Source organism: Podarcis gaigeae (assembly GCF_964106915.1).
Source record: "Podarcis gaigeae genome assembly, chromosome: 2".
Lineage (NCBI taxonomy): Eukaryota > Metazoa > Chordata > Lepidosauria > Squamata > Lacertidae > Podarcis > Podarcis gaigeae.
In genome coordinates this window covers 63,117,792-63,141,318 of record NC_139679.1, presented here as the reverse complement: position 1 = coordinate 63,141,318, position 23,527 = coordinate 63,117,792, and the positions used below count along the sequence as shown (strand labels likewise).

Here is a 23,527-nt window from a genome sequence, read left to right as displayed (position 1 = left end):
GTTGGACTAGATCCATCATCTTTGACACTGAAGTTGACAAAATGTATTTTCCTTTGATTTGAGCATTATTTTTGTCATCACCTGCATCTTTTCACAATTTATGTTTTAATTTATATATAGAAATAGTTGTATACCACCATCTCATAAAATGTCAGGGTATTGTACAGCAATGCACTGGTTCTTCTCACTACAAAAGATATTATAGAGCTGGAAAAAGTTAAGAAAAGGACAGCCAAATGATTATGGGGATGAAAAGTATTTATCATCACTAGGAATTTTTGCCTCTCAATACTCAGTGTTTGATGGAAATAGAATCTTGAGTAAGCTGCATTGGAAAGGGGCATTTCCTGTAATGGTTGGATAGTGGAATGTATTATTTTCCCACTTAGTATCTGGTGTGTATTATCATTTTTCTTCAGAGATTTGGATGCTCGAGCCAAAAATGAATGGTACCGTGCTTCATTTCGACTTCCTAAGGATGAACGTCTTGATGGGCATACAGATTGTACTTTGTGGACCCCATTCAACAAAATTCACATTCCTGGACAGATGTTTGTTTCCAACAACTATATTTGTTTTGCTAGCAAGGCAGAGGAGGCTTGCCATCTCATAATACCACTCAGGGAGGTGAGACACTGTTTCTTAAGGATGAATTGTCTTAGTATCTCATTGTTACTTAGTTACATGCTTATTCAATTTTTTCAGGAAATATTTGAAGGTTTGTTTTTGAGTGTTAGTAGATTGGCCTGTTGGTTAAATAATTTTCTAGGCTGATGGCGACAAGATCCAGTTATGTTTTTCAGTTGCGGCTATATTTTGAGTTGGGAGCTGATAGAAATTCTGTGGCCACTGTTTGAAGAAGCAGTTTTATATACATAACAGAGTCAACAAGAGTCCAAGGGCTCCCTCTCCACTTTTGTCAGAGCAGCTTCTAGAGTCAAAGAACCAAACCATTATCTGGTTTAGCGTGAGAACCGTCTGAAATAAAGCAGGTGTTTCAGAAATGTAGAACTTGAGTAGAATAGCCTTTCTTTATCACACTTCTTGCAGCATTTCAGTTTTCTATGTTTCACATGCACTGTGGCATCTACCTGTACAGAAAAAAACTCAGTGTCTTCAGGAATATCTTGACAGCATTCACCTCCATATGTGTCAATTATGGAGTTGCTAGTAAGATAACTGACATAGTTGTGAATAATCTATTAAAAGTTAAATTTAGAAGTTATGTTAATACAAAGGAGCCTGATACACCCAAATGATCCCCATGTATATTCTCTAGGTCACAATTGTTGAAAAAGCTGACAGTTCCAGTGTATTGCCTAGCCCACTGTCCATCAGTACCAAAAGCAAAATGACCTTCCTTTTTGCTAACCTGAAAGACCGTGATTTCCTGGTGCAGAGAATCTCTGACTTTCTGCAGAAAACTCCGTCCAAGCAATCGTGTAACAATGGAGGAGGACGGAAGAAGAGCTGTGGTGACAATGCACACGAGGTATGAGAACTGAGCATTGAAAAGCCCCTGCTATTATTGCATCATGGTCATGGCAAATTTCAAATATGTTTTGACATGTAGTCTCTTCAGATAGCCCCTCTTTGTAAAGCTAGATGCTTGAACCCTGGTGCTTCATTTGCTTACAGTGGCCATGTTTAGGTGCATTACTAAACCATAGCCCATAGTTAAGCAAATTAGTTTTTGCATTCAACTTGAGCTCTTCCACTAAACTCCTACCTTTAGCGACAGGAAATCAAACCACAAAGTAGATGGTTTAGTGTTACTTCTGAACCAGTACTTGTAGTTTGTTTGGACATAAGGCTAAGCTATCTGTTTCATTTCCATTTGATGGAAAGGGAAAATGGCTTAGAGTTGTGGCCAGTGACCCACAGTGGAAAGGACACTGGGTGTGTTTTTTAATTTTATCCAAAAGATTTGGGAAATTATCTACTTATTCAGTCAAATATGACCTATATTCTCAATATTGAGATGAAATAGAGTTTTATATTAGTCTAAGGGAAAATGGATGAGGCAGCACTGACTGCCTCAGATGTGAGAATGAGGAAGAAAGTGGTTGGAAACTCTGACTAAGGGAAGTTGAGATCATGACTTAGTGATAGAGCAGATGTTTGCATACTGAAGGTTTTCCCGAGGTGCCCAGCCTCACTGTTAGTTTAATATACCTCTTCATGTCTTGACGTATAAAGTTTCACTCTTCATATGACTATGCCATGTAAGGGCATGTGCAAGTCCAATAGAGGGAGTCAGCAGTAGCATACCCTAGCTGTCCTCCTTTCTTCTGTTAAGAGATAGACTTATATCAAAATACTTACCTATCATAGGCAATGAAGATAAGCAGATGCCTAACTACTTCTGACCCCTTTTGCACACAACTAACAGAGATGCCTCTGTTTGGCCATTAGGTAGTTCTGGGGAAAATGGAAGCAGCTTCCCCCAAAGCACGATGCCTACCAAAAATCATCAAGAGGTGCTAGCATTATTAAAGTAAAACAGGGGCTAGAGGGACAGATAGTCTGAGCTGGTATAAAGTGACTTATTGTGTTTGCCATTAATGATTTTCTTACCTGAGATAATCTCCCTGTAGGGGAGGAAAATGTACACCATAGCTTGTGTGGCATGTGTGTTGATTTAGCTGTGAATGCACAAGTTAGGTGGCCAGTTCATCCTGTCAATCCTGGATGTGTCTGGTGGTGTAGGTGTGTATAAATTATTGGTCTTCTGTTCCATTTTGTTTAATGGTTCCACCCTTCCTCATATACTTGGTTCATGAGATGGTATGCTTAATGGTTGCTTCTTAGCTCAGTTCAGTGCTGTTTGCTCAGAGCTACACACTGAGTGAGCTGCCTAAGTGCCCTGGATTCTATCCAGCATGTTCTGCTTTTATCAGAGAAAAATGATGCATCATACCATGCTAGTCTTAAGGGAAAGCAGATTAGGCAGCACTTGACTGCCTCAGATGCTGAGCAAAGGGGAAAGTGGCTGAGAATTCTGGCTAAGTTCTCTAGGAGCAATGTCATCAGTGATGGTTTTCGACATGGGCTAATGGGCTCATAATTCAGTGTCATTCCACTTCATAGTAGTGAACCAAATGACAGGAATGAGGACTCGGTTAATGAATAGTGTTGTGTGATGGCTTCGGTGTCGGGAGGCATAAAGAAAGATGAACTTCAGAAGCAAGTGGGTAGAGGAACACATATGAGGGGTGTAAATCTCTGCATATTGGTGAAAGCTGGCTGAACTTTTTTTTTTTTTTTTTTTTTTTTTTAGCATCCAGGACCAACAGGCTAGAGAAAATGTAAAACGAGCTGGTCACTGTTCCCACCGTCACTGATTGGTAGACTTACTCAGTGATATTTCATATTGGTTGAGATGGTGGAACAGCACTTTATATTCATAATGCTGATCAATAATTTGGGCATCTCATCGAGTGTTGATAAGCCTGTTGGTCAGTATCATCAGGCTCCATCTGACTGTTGTTGTAGTGGTAAGCTTATTGGTCATTACCACTCAGCGCTGCTTCACATACTGCCTTTTTGAGGCATATGCATAATAATGTGCTGTATGCTGAGACATAAACGTTTGCAAACACATCTATATATTTAGGAAAGTGGTTTGTCCATTTGTTCTCTTGACATCTGGTCATCTCTTGAGAAGTCACCAAATTTGGCACCAGGGTTTCCAGGGTGGGGGTGCCATTCATCAGTGTTTGTATGCGGGCTGCCATTTTGAATCAACATGTGAACCAAAACGTGACATGAGTGTGACTTTGTTTTTTGGCATAGGTTTGGCTGCCTTTCAATATATCATCAACAAAGTTGGCACAAGGGTTCCAAAGGTGGGGCAGCAGACTTCATCGCCATTTGGACACTGGGTGCCAGTTTGAAACAAGATGGCAGACTGAAATGTCACTTTGGTGTGGCTTTGTCCATTTTTTGACTGTTTCAACCACCTCTTGAGATACGGTCATCAAGCTCAGCAATAGGGTGGGGTGGGGTTCTATGTTGATGTTTGGGTGCCAGGTGCCATTTTGAATCAAGATGGTGGACCAAAACGTGACTTTTGATTTCACTTCACCTGATATTTGCCGTAACAGATCCAAATTCACAAATTGCACTATCCATTTTAAAATCACAGTATTTTTTGGTTTCTAAAAAATTAGCTGGGCACTTCCCACTAATGATTTAGACAGGGGCCATAGCTTCCTAACAGGTATAGGTAAAGGAACCCCTGACCATTAGGTCCAATCGTGACCGACTCTGGGGTTGCGGCACTCATCTCACTTTATTGGCTGAGGGAGCCGGCGTACAGCTTCCGAGTCATGTGGCCAGCATGACTAAGCCCCTTCTGGCGAACCAGAGCAGCGCACGGAAACGCCGTTTACCTTCCCGCCGGAGCGGTACCTATTTATTTACTTGCACTTCATGCTTTCAAACTGCTAGGTTGGCATGAGCAGGGACCGAGCAACGGGAGCTCACCCCATTGCAGGGATTTGAACCGCCAACCTGATCGGCAAGTCCTAGGCTCTGTGGTTTAACCCACAGTGCCACCCGTGCCCCTTGTTGTTAGTGACCTTCCTGTACATCATAGATGGCCACCTCAGTGAAGAATCAAAAAAAGATGAATTGAAATGCACTAACAGTGGTCTCTAATGTACCTATATTATAAAGCCTTGGAACACCTTTTAGTCACACTAAATGCCATTTAAATTGCAATGGAAGCCTGTTTGTTCCTTTATAATTTTCAGTTTGTACATTTTAAAGGAAATTTCAGAGCTGTCTCCCAGCAGCCCACTTGCAGCCAGCCCTGTCTCACCTCTCAACAATCAGCTGGCCAATTTTTGCAGAGATGAAGTACCAACAGCATCCCAGGGACTGCTTAAACTCTTCGGGAACAACACTGAGGAGCTCGTTGGACCAAAAGGGGTAAGTCACCAACTCTTTTATTGGGGTAGGGGGGTGTCAATAGTTCTAAAATTAGTACAATAAAATCCTCTATAAAACCATATTTATTGAGGGGAGGTCAGTCAGATTTAATTTGCAAAAAAGAATTCAAAAGATGTTCATCTATGCATTAAAGACATGGGTAATATTTTTTAACAAAAGCTGTACCTATTTTTCTCAACTTCGGATGGCTCAACCTTATGGCCTTTGGCAATAAATTTGAAAGAAGAAAGACCAGGCACAAAAAAACTAAGGCATGTCCCCCAAGGAGGGAAATCTTAAGCAAGACCCCGCTTAGTGACCTTCAGGATTCACATGGATAGGTTTTTAAATACTTTTTAGCTTAAGACAACATCTTGCATTGGGCCTGGAAGCCAATGGCAAAAGTTGGTTCCTAGTGCTTGTGTTCCATAAAACGTCTGTTGGGGCACTACATTGGGGTGATGATGCATTGCCTTGTATTATAAAAGTAGATATGTGAGAAAGTAATTGGGTTGATCATATTATTTTGTCTCGTGAATGCTAATAATCCATTCAGGCATGTCTGTACTAATCCTTAGGTATCCAAAAATGCTACTCTCTGAACACAGCAATAATATACCATATAACTATGCTAGAGATTGAGTCCCAACTTAATTTTGCTGAGTGTATATTAAAGCAGATAGTCCGTGAGATGTGCTGCCTTGGTGCCTATTTTGTTTTTAAAACAAAACATAACTGCCCGTTGAGAGGGGAGGTATTTGATATCTTGTTTCATCTTGCACATTTCTATTACAATATCTTTGCCAGTTACTATAAGAGATCGATGTCAATAGATTATTTATAGAGCAAAGTGTGCTGTGTAAGAGTGGAAAGAAAATCCCAGGGTTTGGTCATCTGAAGTTTCCAGTATTGTGATCACAGTAATGGTTTCTTTAGGCAAAGGAGACGATGAAAGAGGAATCATGGAACATTCATTTTTTTGAGTATGGGAGAGGAATGTGTATGTATCGCACAGCCAAGACCCGTGAACTGGTGCTAAAAGGGATTCCAGAGAATCTTCGTGGAGAGCTATGGCTCCTATTTTCAGGTGAGACATTATATGCTCAACAGGTTTCCCTTTTAATGGGAATATAAGTTTTTCAGTTAATCTTTGTGGGCTACTTCCACTGTTACAATGTAGGGGTTCCCAAAGCTGGAAGTGACCTCAAGAATCATCTATAATTCCTTCCAATGGTCCAGGGATGGGGAACACTTCACCCTCCTGATGTTGCTGGACTGCAGTTCCCATCATTGCTGACCAATGACAATGTTGGCTGAAGCTGAAGGGAGCTGGAGTCTGACAGCACCTGCTGTTCCCCATCCTTGCATTTGTCCTGACCAGTGGTGGCCCATGTTGAGTTTTCTTCTCTTGAAAGATTAATGGAGAGATAACATGCATGGATTGCAGGATAGCTGACATGAGTTTAAAAATGATATCTAAATAAACATATAACAGCATTATGTTATGCATTTAGTCCATGGTCTAGCACAACCACAAAGAATTGAAACTGACTAGTTTTTGTGTGCGTCACTGCAGGAGCCTGGAACGAGATGGCTACTCACCCTGGGTATTATGCAGACTTGGTGGAACAGTCACTGGGAAAGTATAGCCTTGCTACAGAGGAAATAGAACGAGACTTACATCGATCAATGCCAGAGCACCCTGCCTTCCAGAATGAGCTGGGGATTGCTGCACTTCGAAGAGTACTGACAGCATATGCTTTTCGGAATCCCACAATTGGCTACTGCCAGGTAAGAGAGTGGTGATCAAGGATTAGCTTGCAGTTTGGCACTTCACATCCAAGTCCAATTAAATTTCATATTGGAGCTCTAGCTGCCTATCAGTACTAATGCTGCCAGTAGGGTGAGAGACTCCCTGGTCCTGAATGGAGTAACTGTGTCCCTGAAGGACCAGGTGCACATCCTGGGAATCATTTTGGACTCACAGCTGTCCATGGAGGCGCAGGTCAATTCTGTGTCCAGGGCAGCTGTCCACCAGCTTCATCTGGTACTCAGGCTGAGACCCTATCTGCCCACAGACTGTCTTGCCAGAGTGGTGCATGCTCTAGTTATCTCCCACTTGGACTACTGTAATGCGCTCTGCACCTTTGAAGGTGACCTGGAAACTACAGCTCATCCAGAATGCGGCAGCTAGACTGGAAACCGGGAGTGGCCGCTCGGACCATATAACCTAAAGGATCTTTATTGGCTCCCAGTGCATTTCCAAGCACAGTTCAAAGTTTAAAGCCCTAAACAGCCTCGATCCAGTATACTTGAAGAAGCGTCTCCACCTCCACCGTTCAGCCCGGACACTGAGATCCTCCTCTGAGGGTATTCTGTTGCTTCTTGGTAGTGGCGCCCTCCCTGTGGAACACCCTCCCTTCAGATGTCAATGAGATAAAGTATATACCTTTTAGAAGACATCTGAAGGCAGCCCTATATCGTGAACTTTTTAATTTTTGATGCTTTATTATGTTTTATGTAGTCTGTAAGCCGCCCACAGTTGCTGGGGAAACCCAGCCAGATGGTGGGGTATAAATAATAAAATTATAATGCATGGTCCTAAGCACCACTCTAGGTTGAGCACAACCAGGGCTGATGGCTTCCCAGTCTGATGGAATCCCCCTGTCTTCCCTCTGTAGAATTTCCTGGAGCTTTTATGGGGGGGGGGGGATGAAGCATCCTCATTTCCCACTCCACCTGCTAAATGTCATTATTTCTAATAATAGCACTAATACTAGTTACTAGAAGCCAAGATGTGGTTCTGAGCTGTAAAATATTTTATTCAAGGTATCTCATTTATCATTTGTGTCTTATGCTCTGACAACCTGAAATATAAACGATTGCTGCCCTAAACAAGCTTCTCACCTAGTGTGGATTATTATTATTCTCATTTTGCATGCCCGCTTGCTCTCAGGCCATGAACATTGTGACATCAGTACTGCTTCTGTACTGTAATGAAGAAGAAGCTTTCTGGCTCCTTGTGGCCCTGTGTGAGAGGATGCTGCCAGATTATTATAACACCAGAGTGGTTGGTAAGTCTTCCAGTTAACCTTAAAAGCTAGAATTTGTTTTTACAGAGCAATTCATTGGATAGGTAAGTTATTTTGTCCTTCGAACAGGAGGTATTCGTTGGAAGCCTTGGCCTCATAAAACCAGGTTTTGAATATATTCTTAAAATTATAGGGTGATAGGATTATAGGATTTTGTGTGAGCATACAGGAGGGCAGAGAGCAAGAGGAAGCCTGCTCCACTGTTGATGGCTTCTACTAAATATCCATACAGGTGGAAAAAAGCCGAACGAGTCAGTTCAATCACCTGTCATAATACAAGATACCTTGAAAAAGACAAATCACTTGCCTGTCTAGTCTGTGATTAAAAATCTTCAAGGACAGAAGTTCTGGTATCTTCCTAACCACTATGTTTGATTCCTAATTTCTCTTGTGTGGAGTTTTTTTTAAAAAAGTTTAATCTGCTATTGACTTTATGCAATTTTATATCCGCTACATCCAATCCTATCTTTAGTGGATAGAATAAATAAATATACTTCCTGTGTATAATCAATTCAAATATTCTAAAACTGTCAATATATTAGCATCTCCTCTCTAGCTCCTCCCTAGTTTCTTTAGCTTTTGCCTGCTTGAGCAAAATGTGCTCTTCCACTGAACTGAGCAATACCATTGCTTCACAAGTCTGAAATTGATATCATCTTCTCAAAATAATTCAGAAACTAGAGTTATTAATAATTAAATGCCCAAAATGATTGAGGTTGGCAGGTACTGCCAGGGAATATCAGCAGGACTGGTGAAGTATAGAAAATTGATTGAAGGTTTTCTGAAATGTTAAAATACATATTTGACTGAGTGAGGCAATGTAATAGGTACTGGGCTGCAGTGAGACCTTTACTAAGTCTTCAGAAATTTAAACTAAATTAAACTAAATATAGATTCCTTATATTTAGTTTATATATGGAATTGTTTAATTGTATATGAGCATACTGCTGAGTCTCCCAACAGGTTGTGTTTTGCTCTGAAAGGCGTGGAAGGTTCAGTCATTTCAGTAAAGACACATAACATTCATTGTAAATTTAGTATCGTTCTTATCCTTTAAAGAAGCTAATAAGGGATATTTCACACATTAATACTTAACACTCAGTGATTGCTACATGAGGTAATGATGTCCCATGAGTAAAACAGCCATTGTAACCTAAATATTGCAGTCAGAAGGTTGTATCCAGTGGAATTCCACTTGCACAGTGAGACTTCCTCATTCTCTCCTTCCCATTTCAGGCCCCATGCACCCTACAGAAATGTTCTGTTGGGCTTTCAGATTTCATTTCATCACTTCCTCAAGCACAATAATTTTTAGTGGACGGCTGCTCACTCACAATATTCCTTTGCAAGCCAAGTGGTGAGTGTACAGGTGACTTCACCCTAAGGCAAACCAGTTATTCTCTGCACTTTTGTTTTGCTCTAGGTTTACCTCAGCCCCTTGTCTGTAATGCTGAGTCTATGCTACACTTCCAGTTCCATGTTGCAGATAACACTCTCTCTCTCTTTCTCTCTCTTTTTCCTGTTCAGGTGCCTTGGTAGACCAGGGCATCTTTGAGGAGCTCACACGGGACTGTCTTCCCCAGCTGTCTGAGAAGATGCAAGACCTGGGAGTCATTTCCAGCATATCGCTTTCTTGGTTCCTCACACTCTTTCTCAGCGTCATGCCTTTTGAAAGTGCTGTGGTCATTGTTGACTGTTTCTTCTACGAAGGCATCAAGGTCATCTTGCAGGTCTCTCTGGCCATCCTGGATGCCAACATGGAGAAGCTGCTAAACTGCTGTGATGAAGGCGAGGCCATGACTGTCTTGGGCAGGTAGCCTCATTTTTCTGTTTCACAATGAAATGAATGGTAATGGATATGGTAATAGCTACCATTAATTCTTCCTTCTTATCCCTGGCTAGTGACTGAAGCTTCTTGCTTTTCACTTGGCAGAGACCAGTTATTACAAGGATAATAATAAAAAGCCATTTGCTCAAAGCCAGCCACCATGTTTCAGTGTGTTGTGAGATATGTCCACCGTAGGTAGTGAAGCCCAGAAAGATTTATTGTAACTGCAAGATCCGTTTAGCCAAAATAGATAATTTGTGGTTAAATTTATAAGTACCATATTTTTCCATGTATAAGACGCCCCCATGTATAAGACTCCCCCTATTTTGGGGGACTTCAAATTAAGAAAACACCCCTCAGCACTATCTGTGTATAAGATGAGCCCCAATTTTAAACCTATTTTTTTGGTAAAAAAAAACCTAGTCTTATACATGGAAAAATACGGTAATTTGTGGATAAATTAATAGAAATTTAACTAGGAAATCTGGTTTCCATGAAAGAGGCTAGTGAAATCTCTTTCAGCCAGGAGCATGTGGGCTAGCAGGGGTCAGAAATGAACAATCACAGTGCTGACTTTGATCATCGTAATGAAGTCTTTCAAGAAGGGTTTGCTTCAGATAGCAATTCAGTTCTGCTGGAACCAGCTGTTACCCAGCCTATCCTGTCTTAGAGTAGATTCCAGTAGCAACCAGCTATCTTATGAGACAGGTGCGGGGAACATTTTGGCCCTCCAGAAGCTGCTAAAGTACAATTCCCATCAGCCTCAGCAAACATGACAAGCTTGACCAAAGGCCAAGGAAAAAGGGATTTGTAGTTCAGCAACATCTGGAGGGCCAAAGGTTCCTCACACATGTTAAAAGATAAACGGTGAGTCAGTGGGTTTACTTGTACAGGGGTCAGCTGCCTTCCTGCCCTTCCCCTCCTTTGAATGAGTGGCCAGCTACTCCCCAGCTAACTGCCAGAAGAAAGAGGGGAGGTTGTGAGGACTTCCTGTTTTGATCATTCATATTTTATTCTAGTTTTTGCATGTTGCCTTGAGTTTTCCTGTTACATTTTCCTGTTAACGCCTGTTCCTACATTTTCCTGTTAACGCCTGTTATTCAACCTTTCACCAATATAGTATGTTCATTTGGTTTCTTGTAGCATATAAATGATTTGTACAGAGATTGAATCAGTAGTAATGAGAATTAATCATCAGTGGAATTATGCAGGCTAGGTAGAACTATATAAACTATTCAGAATGGTAACCCTAAACTTGGGTTATGCATTAATCCCAGGTTCTGTCTTTTACTTTTGGTTTTCCTGTAGGTACCTGGACAACGTAGTTAATCGACAAAATGTTTTCCCACGTATTCCTCACCTCCATGCCTTATTGACAAGTGGGGATGATCCACCAGTTGAAATTGATATCTTTGAACTTATAAAAACAGCCTATGAGGTCAAGTACTGTCTTATTTTTTCACTCCTTTTTATTTAAATACCTTACCAGACTTGTATTCCTTGTTAAACTCCACACCCACCCACCCCTTTTCCCCCCTTCATGCTGCTTTTAATCTTGGGTTGTTCAGGGTAATTATTTAAAAGATGGGATTACTATTATTTTTATCTTTGTGTTTGTTTTTATATTTTGGAAGCTACTTTGACTCCTTTGATGGGGGAAAGTGGGATATAAAATTTTGTATTAATCAGTCAAACTTCTTTGCGATACATGCACAATTTCTGGATATGGGCTTGATGTTACTTCTCTCCCTCTGCCCCACCTTTCATATAAACCTTATTAAATCTGAGTCTAGTCTTCCGAAATGTTACATAAATGGTTAATGCAATAGAAGGGAAGCAAAACCGTAAAGTTTTACTTCCCCTGTTTAGACAGTGACTTTTTGCTGCTTGCTAATGTATCTTTTCCTTCCTCTGCCATTAGTATTTCTATTCATGGCTTTCAAACATTGCTAGAGGCAGCTGTTTGGGACTATAACTCCCATCATCCCTACCTAACAGGATCAGTGGTCAGGGATGATGGGAATTGTAGTCCCAAAACAGCTGGAGGGCCAAGTTTGGCCATGCCTGCTTTAGATAGAGATTTACTTTCTCCCCAGTGAAATCATTGCTTAGGAAATTATCTTTAAATGCTTCATCAAATACATGGCTGTGGCTCTAAAGATGAATCTTGTTTACTTTTATTACTACAGAAATTCGGCCATTTGAAAGCGGATGACATTGAGCAGATGCGCTTTAAGCAGAGATTGAAAGTGATCCATTCTTTAGAGGACACAGCTAAGAGAAGTGTGGTATGTTGCACCCAGTTTTGTGTTATAGGTATTGGGTATGCTGCTGTTTTTCTAATTTTTACCTTTGTGGATAGGATGAGTTTTTAAAAAAGTAAATCAGGTAATCGACTGATTAGCATGCACTGAATGACACTTTGCTTAAAGTTTTTCTACAGAGAGTTGTTTTGTATCACCTTTGAATTAAGGAATTGTGAATGATGATCTTGGGGGTGCATCTGCTGCATCTGAGAAATTGCCATATATTTCTCTGAAGACATGAGAGGTTGGCCTGAAAAAGTTGTGAGAAAAAATGGGCAGGCTTTTAAAAAAAACCTTCTACTGAGCTCTCCTCTTTTCCTTCACTGAAGGTGTGGCAACAGGAGATACTGACCTTTCTCATCCTCAGAACTCCTGTGCCATAGAATCTCAAGGGAAGAATAGCTTTCACGTCTTCTTGCTTCTGTTTTTCCCCCCTGTTGTTTGTGCCATTGTGGTGTTCATTCCCTCCAGATAGGATCAGATGTCTCCAAGTGAATGTCTCTAATGCCCTTGTGGATGTTTGACAGTGAGTGGATCAAATAGATAAAAGCTGAAAGGATGAAGGAGTTGACACATTTCCTGTTCCCACTTCCAATTACAGTGCACTGAGAGCAGGAAATGCATTTAATGTTTTTGACCACTTTTTTGCTGTGTTTACCCCCTGAGTTCAAGGGAATAGAGCTACTCTTCTCTAGCTGTTGTTGAGGTTTTTGCATCTTCCTGTCTCAGATCAATAGCTCCCAAATGCAGACTTTAGTATTCTGTTCAAAATCATTACATGTTCCTTCCTTTCTCCGGTCAAGTCCCCAGACTTTGAAAGTCATTTTGTCATGCTTTGTTCGAAGTAACCTTCCTGGTGTGTTTTAATTTAACTTTTCTGAGTTCACAGCAAAAATAATTAAAATATATCTGTTTCTTTGTGTTTCTGTAGGTCCGAGCTATATCTGGTGACATTGGTTTTTCTATGCAAGAATTAGAAGACCTCTATGTAGTATTTAAGGTAGGAACCCTGCAGAAAAGCTTATTTAACAATATACAGCATAATCATAAGCATGTTTGCTCAGAAGTAAATTTCACTGGGACTTGCTCCATAGTAATCCTTAGTGTATTTTATTTACCAACGTACGGTGTAATCTTGGCATGTTTTCTCATATATAATGCCCACTGATTTCAGTGGGATTTATTCCCTACTGAGCATCCTTGCGACTGCAGCATGAGAGCAGAACCAGAATTATTAGTAACAGTATTATCTGTTAACTTGTACTTTGCTGTTCCAAGCTTAATGAATACATTCAGTTTCCGTAGCCTCTGCCACTGCAGTTGAGAAGTAAGAATCTAATTTCACTTATCTACTTGTTGAACAGATTTAAGTGGAATTCTTCCAACTGATGTGAGCATTCATTGAAAGTTTAAAGGGCTATAGAACTGCAGAAACAAATGCCATTTATTTCCATACCTTTCATTCACATTAACATTTCTACCTGAATCTGCATCTCAAGTTGGTGGTGTTGCTTACTGCAGGGGCAGTCAATGTGGCACCCTCCAAATGTGTTTGGACTCCCCCCAGCCCCAGCCAGGATGGCCAGTCCTCAGGGACAATAGGAGCTGTAGCTCAGCCACATCTGCTGAGAACCACTACCTCCATCTTACTGTTATGATTAACCTTTAGATGTACTGTAGTATCTTTTCTGCCTGTTGCAGTTGATTAAAAGTTATTTCCAAGCCTGAAAAATGTAAAATGGTGTTGGTGTTCAGCTCACAGGTTTCCCCACCATCACTTATGGGTTTGGGTTGGCTTCAAGACTGAAGTTTTGAAAATGTAATTATTGTCCAACCACAATAATTATAGTACCACCTTCCCTTCACAGGCAAAACACCTAATGAGCTGTTATTGGGGAAATCACACTGTATCTGCCCAGCGAGACCAGAGCCTGCCCTACTTAGAGCAGTACCGCATTAACATGGAGCAGTTCAAGGAGTTGTTTGCATCCCTTACTCCTTGGTCTTGTGGCCTCCACACACCAGTGCTAGCAGAAAGAATGTTCCGACTGTTGGATGAGAACAAAGATGCACTAATTAACTTCAAGGAGTTTGCAACAGGGATGAGTGAGTGGCTTATATAAAAGATTCAATGTACTGCTGAAGCATAAATTCTTGCCTCCTCCCTGCTTCTCCTATCTGCTGGTCAATTGTGAGAGAATGATGCAATTGCATATTTGAATGATTTCCTCATAATATGTTTGTGGTTGAAATGTTTTCTCATTATTAGGCCAATTCATTCCCCCACTCTGTGATGTAGGGTGAGAAATATAAATGGCAGTTCTCCTAGTGCCACATTCTACTCCAAATTAGCAGATAAAGCTTCTAATGGCTTGTGTAGGATCTATAGATAGATGTTCGAACCAGTGTGGCTTGGTTGTGAAGCCTGACTTGAAACTTACATTTGCCATGTATTCACTGTTTGACCTTGGCCAAGTCAATAGCTATGATCTTCAGCCCTCCATCTCTAAATTAGAATAGTGAGACCTACCTCACAAGGCTGTTGAGAGGGGAAACATAAACAAGCTCTGTGATGGCATACAAAAATTTCAGTGTGGATATGGGAAAGCTTCACTTGCTAAATGTCTGCATATCAGGCAGATATCAAGCATAATAACCTTTTCAGAATTTTTTTGAAGTGTCTTCTAATGCTAAATTTATTTTCCCTTCCTCCCCATTCCTAATAGGTGGAATGTATCATGGTGATCTGACTGAGAAGCTAAAACTTCTTTACAAATTACACCTACCTCCAGGTGAACCACTTATTTCTTTCAAATGTACATTGGTGGTACCTGAATGCTGCAACCTGTTAAAGTTGGTAATAGGTTCTTTCAAATACATTATATCTTGATAAGCGTTCAGTATTCTGTGTTCACTGGGGTTTCATTTTCCTAAGGTGTCAGTCTATACCAATTGGAAATGTAATTCTGGTTTATCATGACCAGCTCCTTCAGCTACATTGAGAAAGGATTTTAAAATAACTTACAAGAGCTAAAGGTTTTAATTCACTTCACTGGTGTGGTTTAATCAATGAAATTAATATCTGGCCCAAGAGTTTGGGGGTCACGCGGAGTACACCTCCCTGTGCCAGTACACTTCTCCCTATGTACACTTCTCCCTGTGCCAGTTCAGTGGCTTATCTGAGTAGCCTTTTAGGTTTGGGCCAGTGCTTTGGGAGATTCTCTCTGTGATTCTTCATTGCAGCTCTTCCTGTATGTGTCATCTCTTCTCCTGTCTTTAAGAAACTTGGGTTGGGCTTACTGAAATGAGTAGAGCAGAAAAGGTGATCTGAATATTATTTAGAAATTGCTATCATGTTAATCTGCCTATTGAAGAACTTGAATGCTTGTGTCCATATATAGCACAGGTCAGATTTGAATTTAACGATAAACAATAGTCTGCCATTGCATACATGAGCTTCTCAAGCATTAAATCACATTTTGCTGTTAAGTCCAAACCTAACGTAAAGGTAAAGGGACCCCTGACCATTAGGTCCAGTCATAGCCGACTCTGGGGTTGCAGTGCTCATCTCGCTTTATTGGCCAAGGGAGCCAGCGTACAGCTTCCAGGTCATGTGGCCAGCATGACTAAGCCGCTTCTGGCGAACCAGAGCAGCGCACGGAAATGCCGTTTACCTTCCCGCTGGAGCAGTACCTATTTATCTACTTGCACTTTGACATGCTTTCGAACTGCTAGGTTGGCAGGAGCTGGGACTGAGCAACGGGAGCTTACCCCGTCACGGGGATTCGAACCGCCGACCTTCTGATCGGCAAGTCCTAGGCTCTGTGGTTCAACCCACAGCGCCACCCACGTCCCATAGTCCAGGAAAAAGCTTTTTTCATAAAACATGGCTTGAAGATGGCTAGTTCATACAACCACAGTTTTAGGCTCAGACATACAGCTAACTGTAGTTTGTGAAAAATGGATGTATAAGCTTTGAGTCTCCTCATTGTGGCCATGCTGGAGTGGAGTGGGGAAGCACACAAGCCCAAGGCTAGCTTAGGCTTTTTATTGTTTGTAAGCTACCTTAAATTCTTCAAATAAAACAGGGAAGAATTAAAATAAATAAAAAGGCCATGGCTTTATACTTTTCTTTCTTTGTACAGCTCTGAGCCCAGAGGAAGCAGAGTCTGCTCTGGAGGCTGCACGTTACTTCACAGAAGATAATGTTACAGAAGGTAACAGGGATTGGTTCTCATCTGATTGTAGGAATGAATATTCAATGGTGGCTTTCTTAGCTATTCCTCTAAGCAGCATTGTGTCAATGAAATGCTTTAGCCTCTGTTGTGGACTGTGAAGAGATGTTCTCCTTTTATATGAAGCATTGACTGGCTGCTACTAAGGAAGACCAAAACCACTTATCAGATGGCTTTTTCTGCTCAGGCTGTTGCTCAAATCTTGTTTCCATTTTTGTTTTCCCCACTTGTTTCTGTTGCTCTGTATTTTAACTCTCTCTCGTTCTATCTTGAATTTATTCCCTGACCTCAACCCCCCTCCTCTCTCTTTTTCTCTCTCTCTCTTCTCTTTGCTTCTCTAGTATCTCCCTTTGTCTCAGAACTGGATCTCTTCCTGCATTGTGATTCTCAAGGTTAGTCTGCCTGCCCTTGCAAAGGTGGGCCACTATTGATGTACTAAAATTTACCTGCCTACTGTGTGAGTGAAAGCTCATTTAAAATGGAATTGCTTTAGTGCTACTCTTCAATGCGTGGCAGCAGAGTGGATGCTCTATGGGTGAGTCATTCGTGTGTCCAAGAAATCAACCAGTTGCCTGTGCTGCACGGTGTTAGACGCCACGTGAAGGAGCAGTCTGGTACACAGTCTGGGGGGTTCTTCTGAGTCAAGCTTTGTCAGTGGTTGTTTAGCCATTGTTAACTTCAAGATTGGATTACTGCAGTGCACTTTGTGTGGGGCTCCCCTTCCAACTGGTCTAGAAGCTGCAATTAGTGCAGAATACTGCAGCATAATTGCTGACAGAGTGAGATCATCTACTCAAAGATCAGCAATGGCCGTCAATTTGCTACCTGACCAAAATCAAGGTCTTAATTTTATTGGCATGCAAAGGCCTTAAGAGCTTTGGCAACCCTTTATTTGAAGATCTCCTTGTCCTTTCCTTACATGTTTGACCACTTGGCTGTGGTCTGTGCTATAGAACTCACCCCCGGTTAACATTGGGCAGGCACCCACATATTGTTTCAGATACCTTTAAAAAATAGTTTAGGAAGCCTATCCAGACATATGATTTAGTTATGCATACTTGTTTTTAAATTTTGCTGCTTTTATTTGTATATTGATGATTGTTTTATGTATACTGCTTAAGGATTTTTTGATTAATAGTTTATAATTTCAAATAGATAGATAGATAGATAGATAGATAGATAGATAGATAGATAGAGAGATAGATAGATATCATGGATTAAGCTACCTAGCTGTCACCATAACAAGCGTGCTTTATTTTCTTAATCTATGATCAGTTCCTCTAACTCCATATATACCACATTCACTGCACAGATTTTTGACCTAGAAAAGGCACAATGTCTGATAATTAAAATTCATTCCTCAAATGAAGTTGTTTATCTATAGCACTGGTTATCTTTTTTCCTATTTTTTCTAACACTTTAAGCAGTTAGTATCATCTTATGGCCATGAATCTCAAGTTATTGTGTTTTATGTGCAGAAATATTAACTTTATTTGCCCTTAGCAAGTTATCAATGAATTTCATTTAACCTTTAGTTCCAGTAGTTGGAGGAACAGAGAAACAAATTTCTCTTAATTCACACTGACTCCACATATTTTATAACTGTACAATCCAGTAGTCTGTTGTGTCTCACTGTAGTCATTTTCTAAATTAAAAAACCATGTTGCTGCTAGCTCCCAAATAACTGATATATTCTCATGACATTTTATGTCAGATTTTTACCATTGCAGATGAGTTAAACTGAAATATTTTAAAATAAAATATTTTGTTTGTTTGTTTGAGCATATGTTTTTACCATCAATTGCTTCCTCCCTCCCCCCCCCCCAGCAGTACAGGATCAAAGGTGTTTGGGTGTGTAAATTAGAATTCATTGGGAGGTTTTTCCCAGCTGGCAGACATATTGGTCAATAATTTGAAAGCTTATTCAAATGCCTCAGTCATGATATATAGGTGGTACATGACCCCAGTTAAACTAGCCAAAATATGCCATGTGCCAGACAATAAATGTTGGAAATGTAAGGAAAATGAAGGAACATTCTTTCACCTCTGGTGGACTTGTCCCAGGGTGAAGGTCTTCTGGGAAATGATATATAATGAGCTGAAAAAGGTATTTAAGTATACCTTCCTTAAGAAACCAGAGGCCTTCCTCCTGGGCATTGTCGGCCAGATGGTGCCAAAGAAGGACCGAACATTCTTTTTGTACGCAACAGCAGCAGCAAGGATACTGATCGCCAAGAAGTGGAAAACTCAAGATCTACCCACTCTGGAAGAATGGCAGATGCAGCTGATGGACTATATGCAACTGGCTGAGATGACTGGCAGAATTCGAGACCTGGGAGAAGAGAGGGTTGAAGAAGATTGGAGGAAATTTAAGACTTATTTACAAAAATATTGTGATTTGGTGGAAAGTTAAGTAGGATGTTTGATCATAAATAATTGGCCACCACAAAATCGGATCGAAATGGGATGTAAAGTGAGATTAAGAGAAATTAATTTACAGAGGATTATATTTAAATAAGTGGTTATAAAATTTGCAAATTAGATGATAAATTGCTGGGAAAAATTTATGATGATGAAAATGGCAGCGGGAGATGTGAGGAAGTCCAAAGAAGTCATGAAACTCTGTTGAGATAAAAGAAAGGTTGTTTATCTTTGTACTTTATTTTGTAAAAACCCCCAATAAAAAATTATTAAAAAAAAAACAAATGCCTCAGTCATGATGTTTACCTTATTTAAAATTTTATTTTTAAAACACTAGTTTGACATTTATTCAATTTAATGTATGTTCATCTCCCCTTTTCATTTTGTTTTTTCGTTGTTGTTTTTTTTAAAAGTAGGATTGGTTTTTAAACTTGAAAAATTGATTTGAGGGCTAAGGAAAATGACTTCACAATTTTCTGGCCAATCAGCACTTTGTGCATCTTGGTTCTGTGATAAACATGCTGCTGGTTTCTTCTGAGGTTGATCTATAAGAAAAGGCTGCGCATCTATATAAAACACAATGAGTGTCCAATGTCTACACACAACAGAGCCATTGCTCAAATTATGGATGCACCCTTAGCTTTGTTATATATCATTCAGTGTCTTTGGTATCCTGCTGGGATAACTTAGTCAGTAGTGCATGAGACTCTTAATCTCAAGGTTGTATATTCAAGCCCCATGTTGGGCCAAAGATTCCTGCAGGGGTTGCACTAGATCACCTTTGTGATCCTTTCCAACTCTACAGTTCTATGATTTTGCTATCGTTTGTTTCATGTACTTCTCTTAAAGTAGTTGCTACTGTATTGTCTGTTTTATTAGAAGCAGCTATGCAGGAAGAGAAAGCACCAAGAGATGGGAACTCCAAAGACCAAGGTAATTAATTATTATTTGTAATGGCTGACGTATCCCAACATTTCCTTACTGTGACTCATAAATTATCTCTCCCCAGAACCTCAGCCTGGTTCGTTTCCTAGTTTTAACATTTCCCTTTAACATAGAAAAAAATGTCTTGATTAAACCAACATCTTAATAGTCCTTTCAACAGTTTTATTATGTTTGCTGTGTGTTCCAGGCCTCAGCAGAACTTTTACTTATTGCTGCCAGTTTGAAGCAGCATATTATGGCAGAAAGTTTAAAAATAAATAAAATAAATATCAAAATCTATGTCAAGGTTACTGAAGTCAATAAAATGCATCATCATACAGTTTTGCATTGTTTATGCTGATTGGGTTTTCCTTTCAGAGGAAAAGGGCACCAGTCCCCAAGATTACAGATATCACCTGCGAATTTGGGCCAAGGAAAAAGATTCCAAAAAAGAAACTATCAAAGATCTTCCTAAAATGAGTCAGGTAGGAATTTATTTTAAGATCTGTTATGCTTTTTAAGATGAATTTTTGAAATAGTATTTGCCTAGATTTAAGATACTGAATGAGCCAGAAGGGTTGGTGGTTTTATTATTGTACTATATTTTACCAGGCAATAAAGGAGAGCTGTTCTAAGACTGGCATGGGTGACATCCTCATGAAGGGTTGTGTTCTCTGATTTAGCCAAGCCAGTGATATGTGGCTGATTGCTGGAGGAGGATAAAATGCAAAGAAGCAGAGAAGAAGACCATGTCTGCTTTGGCTAAGACAGGGGGGAGCTCTTGGTATCACCATCCCCCTTTGCTGAGAGAAATGTCTCTGGGTGGTGCAGCTCAGGGACATTCTAGGGAAAGAAAGAGGGTGGGGTGGCTGGGGGCCTGCATTTCATTTTCTGCCTTCCTCAGCACCACCCAAGGAGGAATTGTCTGCTACTGTCATTACACCTCTTCATGAGCAGACGGGTGGAAATGGGATTTTCCCAACCCTTAGAAATGTGGAGTTTAGCCAAGTTAACTTGGTAACATTTAAAAAACAGCTAATTTTGGTTCTTTGCATTCAGTTTTCATATATGAAACATTAGTGCACATCTCAAGTGGAAATGCATTACATTTTGCAACATTTTCTGTGTTGTCAGCATGATTGCTAGCTTGAGATGATAAAAAAACGTTTATTTGAATTTGTGACTGGTAAGCTTGTTGTTTTGCAGCATTGTCAGTTTGAATATTTTGCACCTAAACCCTAAGCAGTTGTTATAATGTGCATCTGTCTCTTTTCAAGGAGCAATTTATAGAGCTCTGCAAGACCCTTTACAATATGTTCAGTGAAGACCCCGTGGAGCAAGAGCTGTACCATGCTATTGCCACTGTTGCCAGCCTTCTCCTGCGCATTGGGGAGGTAGGCAAAAAGTTCTCCCACCAGCCTGCTAAGAAAGCTGATGACTTAAAAGCAAACAGCGTTCAGGACCCAGTAAGTGAAGAAGAGTCTCCAACATCTGACCAGAGTCAGAATTCAACTGTGGAGCAGTATTCCCAAGCTACTCCAGAAGAAAAAGCTTCTGGAGACATTCAGGTTGAGAAACAGCAACAGGAAAACCAGATTTTGGTAGATGGAGGTGGTGAGGGTCCAGGATCTCCAATACAGCTGTTTTCAGATGATGAAACTAAAGACGATATGTCCATGTCTTCATACTCCATGGTCAGCACAGGCTCTCTGCAGTGCGAAGATATTGCAGACGACACAGTGCTGGTCGGTTGTGAGGCTGGCAGTTCAGCTGCGCGATATGGCAGTACCATTGACACAGACTGGTCCATTTCCTTTGAACAGATCTTGGCCTCCATGCTTACAGAGACAGTACTGGTAAACTACTTTGAGAAGAAAGTTGACGTTGCACAGAAGATCAAGGAACAAAAGAAAGTGGAGAGGCAGTTCAGTGCATCCAGTGATTATGAACTTACCTCAGTATCAGGCTGAACTCAAGAGATGGATGTAAATAATAGAGGCAGGAGAACTAGAAACCTGGCAGATAGCTGGACACTTGTTTTTTGTTTTTTACCAACACCTACAGCTACCCAACAATTAAAGTCACTTCAGCTGAGTAAGGGACTTATCACAATGACTCTTTGGTATAGATACCTCCCTGGAGGACACCTTGCTTGCTGTGCTTACATTACATTCTCAAAAGCATGAAAGCCATTAGAACCTAATAGCCTCTGTGGCCTAGAATTACTATGGTAAATTATGCATGTGTGCCTCTGCCTATCTTTCTTTAATGAAGCTTGATTTCAGTCACACTATTGCTTTAGGTTCCTTGGTAGTTGCTCACAAGAAATGCAGCCTAGCTTGAATTCCTTCCTCTGTATCTTTGGCTGCCTCCCTGTGACCTTAACGCCATGTATCAAAATGCTGTAGAGATCCCCAGCCTGCCTGAGAGAGCCTTGTTAGGAACCTAGAAGCTACGCAGTAACTAGTCAGAGGTAAAGGATGTTATGCTCAGTTACGCCTGGCATCCTGCCGCTAGAATGTACCAGTGTCTTGGGACAGCTGGTTTCTATCCCAGATGATATACCATCACAGTAGCATGTGGTTTTCAACACTGCCCAAGAAAGATGCATATTAATATGTTTTAGCCCAATTTTAACTCTTCAGTGCCATGTAATTTTTTTGTTTTTTGTTGTTTTAATTTCCCTGAGGGAGGAAAAAGCAGCACTGAGAATTGCAAAAGCTATGGAGACTGGAGAGGGTGAAGTGAATGCAGAAATCCTGAGAATTGCAAGACACTGATAAGAACGGAATTCTCGGTGCTTTGGGGCATTAGAGTGTTTACTTCATAATTTTTGATGGTACAAGGGCTCAGAAATGTGGGGTTTAAATAAGTTAATAATAACATGGAAGATCTAAGCCCCTACACCAGTAAGCTAGTTATCATAAAAAACTTGCATTACTGTACAGGCTGCTTATCTGATCTGTTTCTCACCATGGTGGAAAGTGGATCTATTGCTTTTGTGTGTTTGCTGGGCTCAAGTAATGCAAATGTGTACACAGTTTAGGACTAAGCAGAAAGCAGAGATTAGTCCAGTTTATCTGAACCAAGTAACCTACTGGCTACATGCTGGTCCAGAAGTTCCACACCATAGGAATCTTGCTGGTTGTACCCTCCAAACAGTGTCTGTTACCTACTTTATAATGTTGTGTGGTGTTTAGGCAACCTTCTTTTCCGGCGGCATAGAGTGTGGTTATGAGATCTGTGCTCTGAGAATCAGTTGTAGGTCTGAGGAAAACTGGAGCTCCATTTTGGGATTGATAACTTCCCTATGGGAAGGCATTCACTCTAAAGAAGCACTATTATATTTGTTTATATTTGTATACCTGCTCATCTCATTGCACAATTATTTTACTCAGTCATATGAGCACCATTGAAACTGTGTGAATGCTAGTGTGTGGCTGTTGTTGGACCAGTGATGAATATGGAACATACTGGCAGTTCAGAAAGAGCAAGTGTGACCTTGGAATATACAAGGAATACACCACATGGTGCAATACCCAGTGTTACTACAATTTTGTGGCGTACTCTGTATGTATTCACAACCAGTATTTGTTTTAAGACTGTCTTCTTAGCCATGCACCTGGAGAGCTTTTACTAATTCAGTAATTTATTGTAATTTTTTTAAAAAAACAAATACATGTGATTTTACATTGGTTTTTGTCTGATCAATCATGTATTCAATAAATGAACAGAATCACACATAAGACTTCTTTTTCCTTTATTTCAACTTCAGGACCATTTTTT

At 40.5% G+C, this 23,527-nt stretch overlaps 1 protein-coding gene across 3 annotated transcripts in view; it reads left to right on the top strand.

Moving 5' to 3' along the window:
* The window catches only part of TBC1D9B (TBC1 domain family member 9B), a 35,400-nt gene extending 11,913 nt beyond the window's left edge, over window positions 1-23,487 (top strand). For 2 of the 3 annotated variants that reach the window (XM_083728360.1, XM_083728362.1), the window contains exons 6-22: window positions 420-627; window positions 1,280-1,492; window positions 4,774-4,935; window positions 5,872-6,022; window positions 6,512-6,726; window positions 7,892-8,009; window positions 9,555-9,840; window positions 11,164-11,293; window positions 12,045-12,143; window positions 13,093-13,161; window positions 14,030-14,267; window positions 14,888-14,953; window positions 16,307-16,378; window positions 16,738-16,788; window positions 19,697-19,750; window positions 20,120-20,226; window positions 21,019-23,487. In XM_083728360.1, the coding sequence (XP_083584486.1) occupies window positions 420-627; window positions 1,280-1,492; window positions 4,774-4,935; window positions 5,872-6,022; window positions 6,512-6,726; window positions 7,892-8,009; window positions 9,555-9,840; window positions 11,164-11,293; window positions 12,045-12,143; window positions 13,093-13,161; window positions 14,030-14,267; window positions 14,888-14,953; window positions 16,307-16,378; window positions 16,738-16,788; window positions 19,697-19,750; window positions 20,120-20,226; window positions 21,019-21,711 (2,932 nt within the window). In that variant the 3' untranslated portion in view covers window positions 21,712-23,487. The remainder of the gene's footprint in view (window positions 1-419; window positions 628-1,279; window positions 1,493-4,773; window positions 4,936-5,871; window positions 6,023-6,511; window positions 6,727-7,891; window positions 8,010-9,554; window positions 9,841-11,163; window positions 11,294-12,044; window positions 12,144-13,092; window positions 13,162-14,029; window positions 14,268-14,887; window positions 14,954-16,306; window positions 16,379-16,737; window positions 16,789-19,696; window positions 19,751-20,119; window positions 20,227-21,018) is intronic. The other variant, XM_083728361.1, reaches the window with a different exon arrangement.
* The last annotated feature ends 40 nt before the right edge of the window (window positions 23,488-23,527 follow it).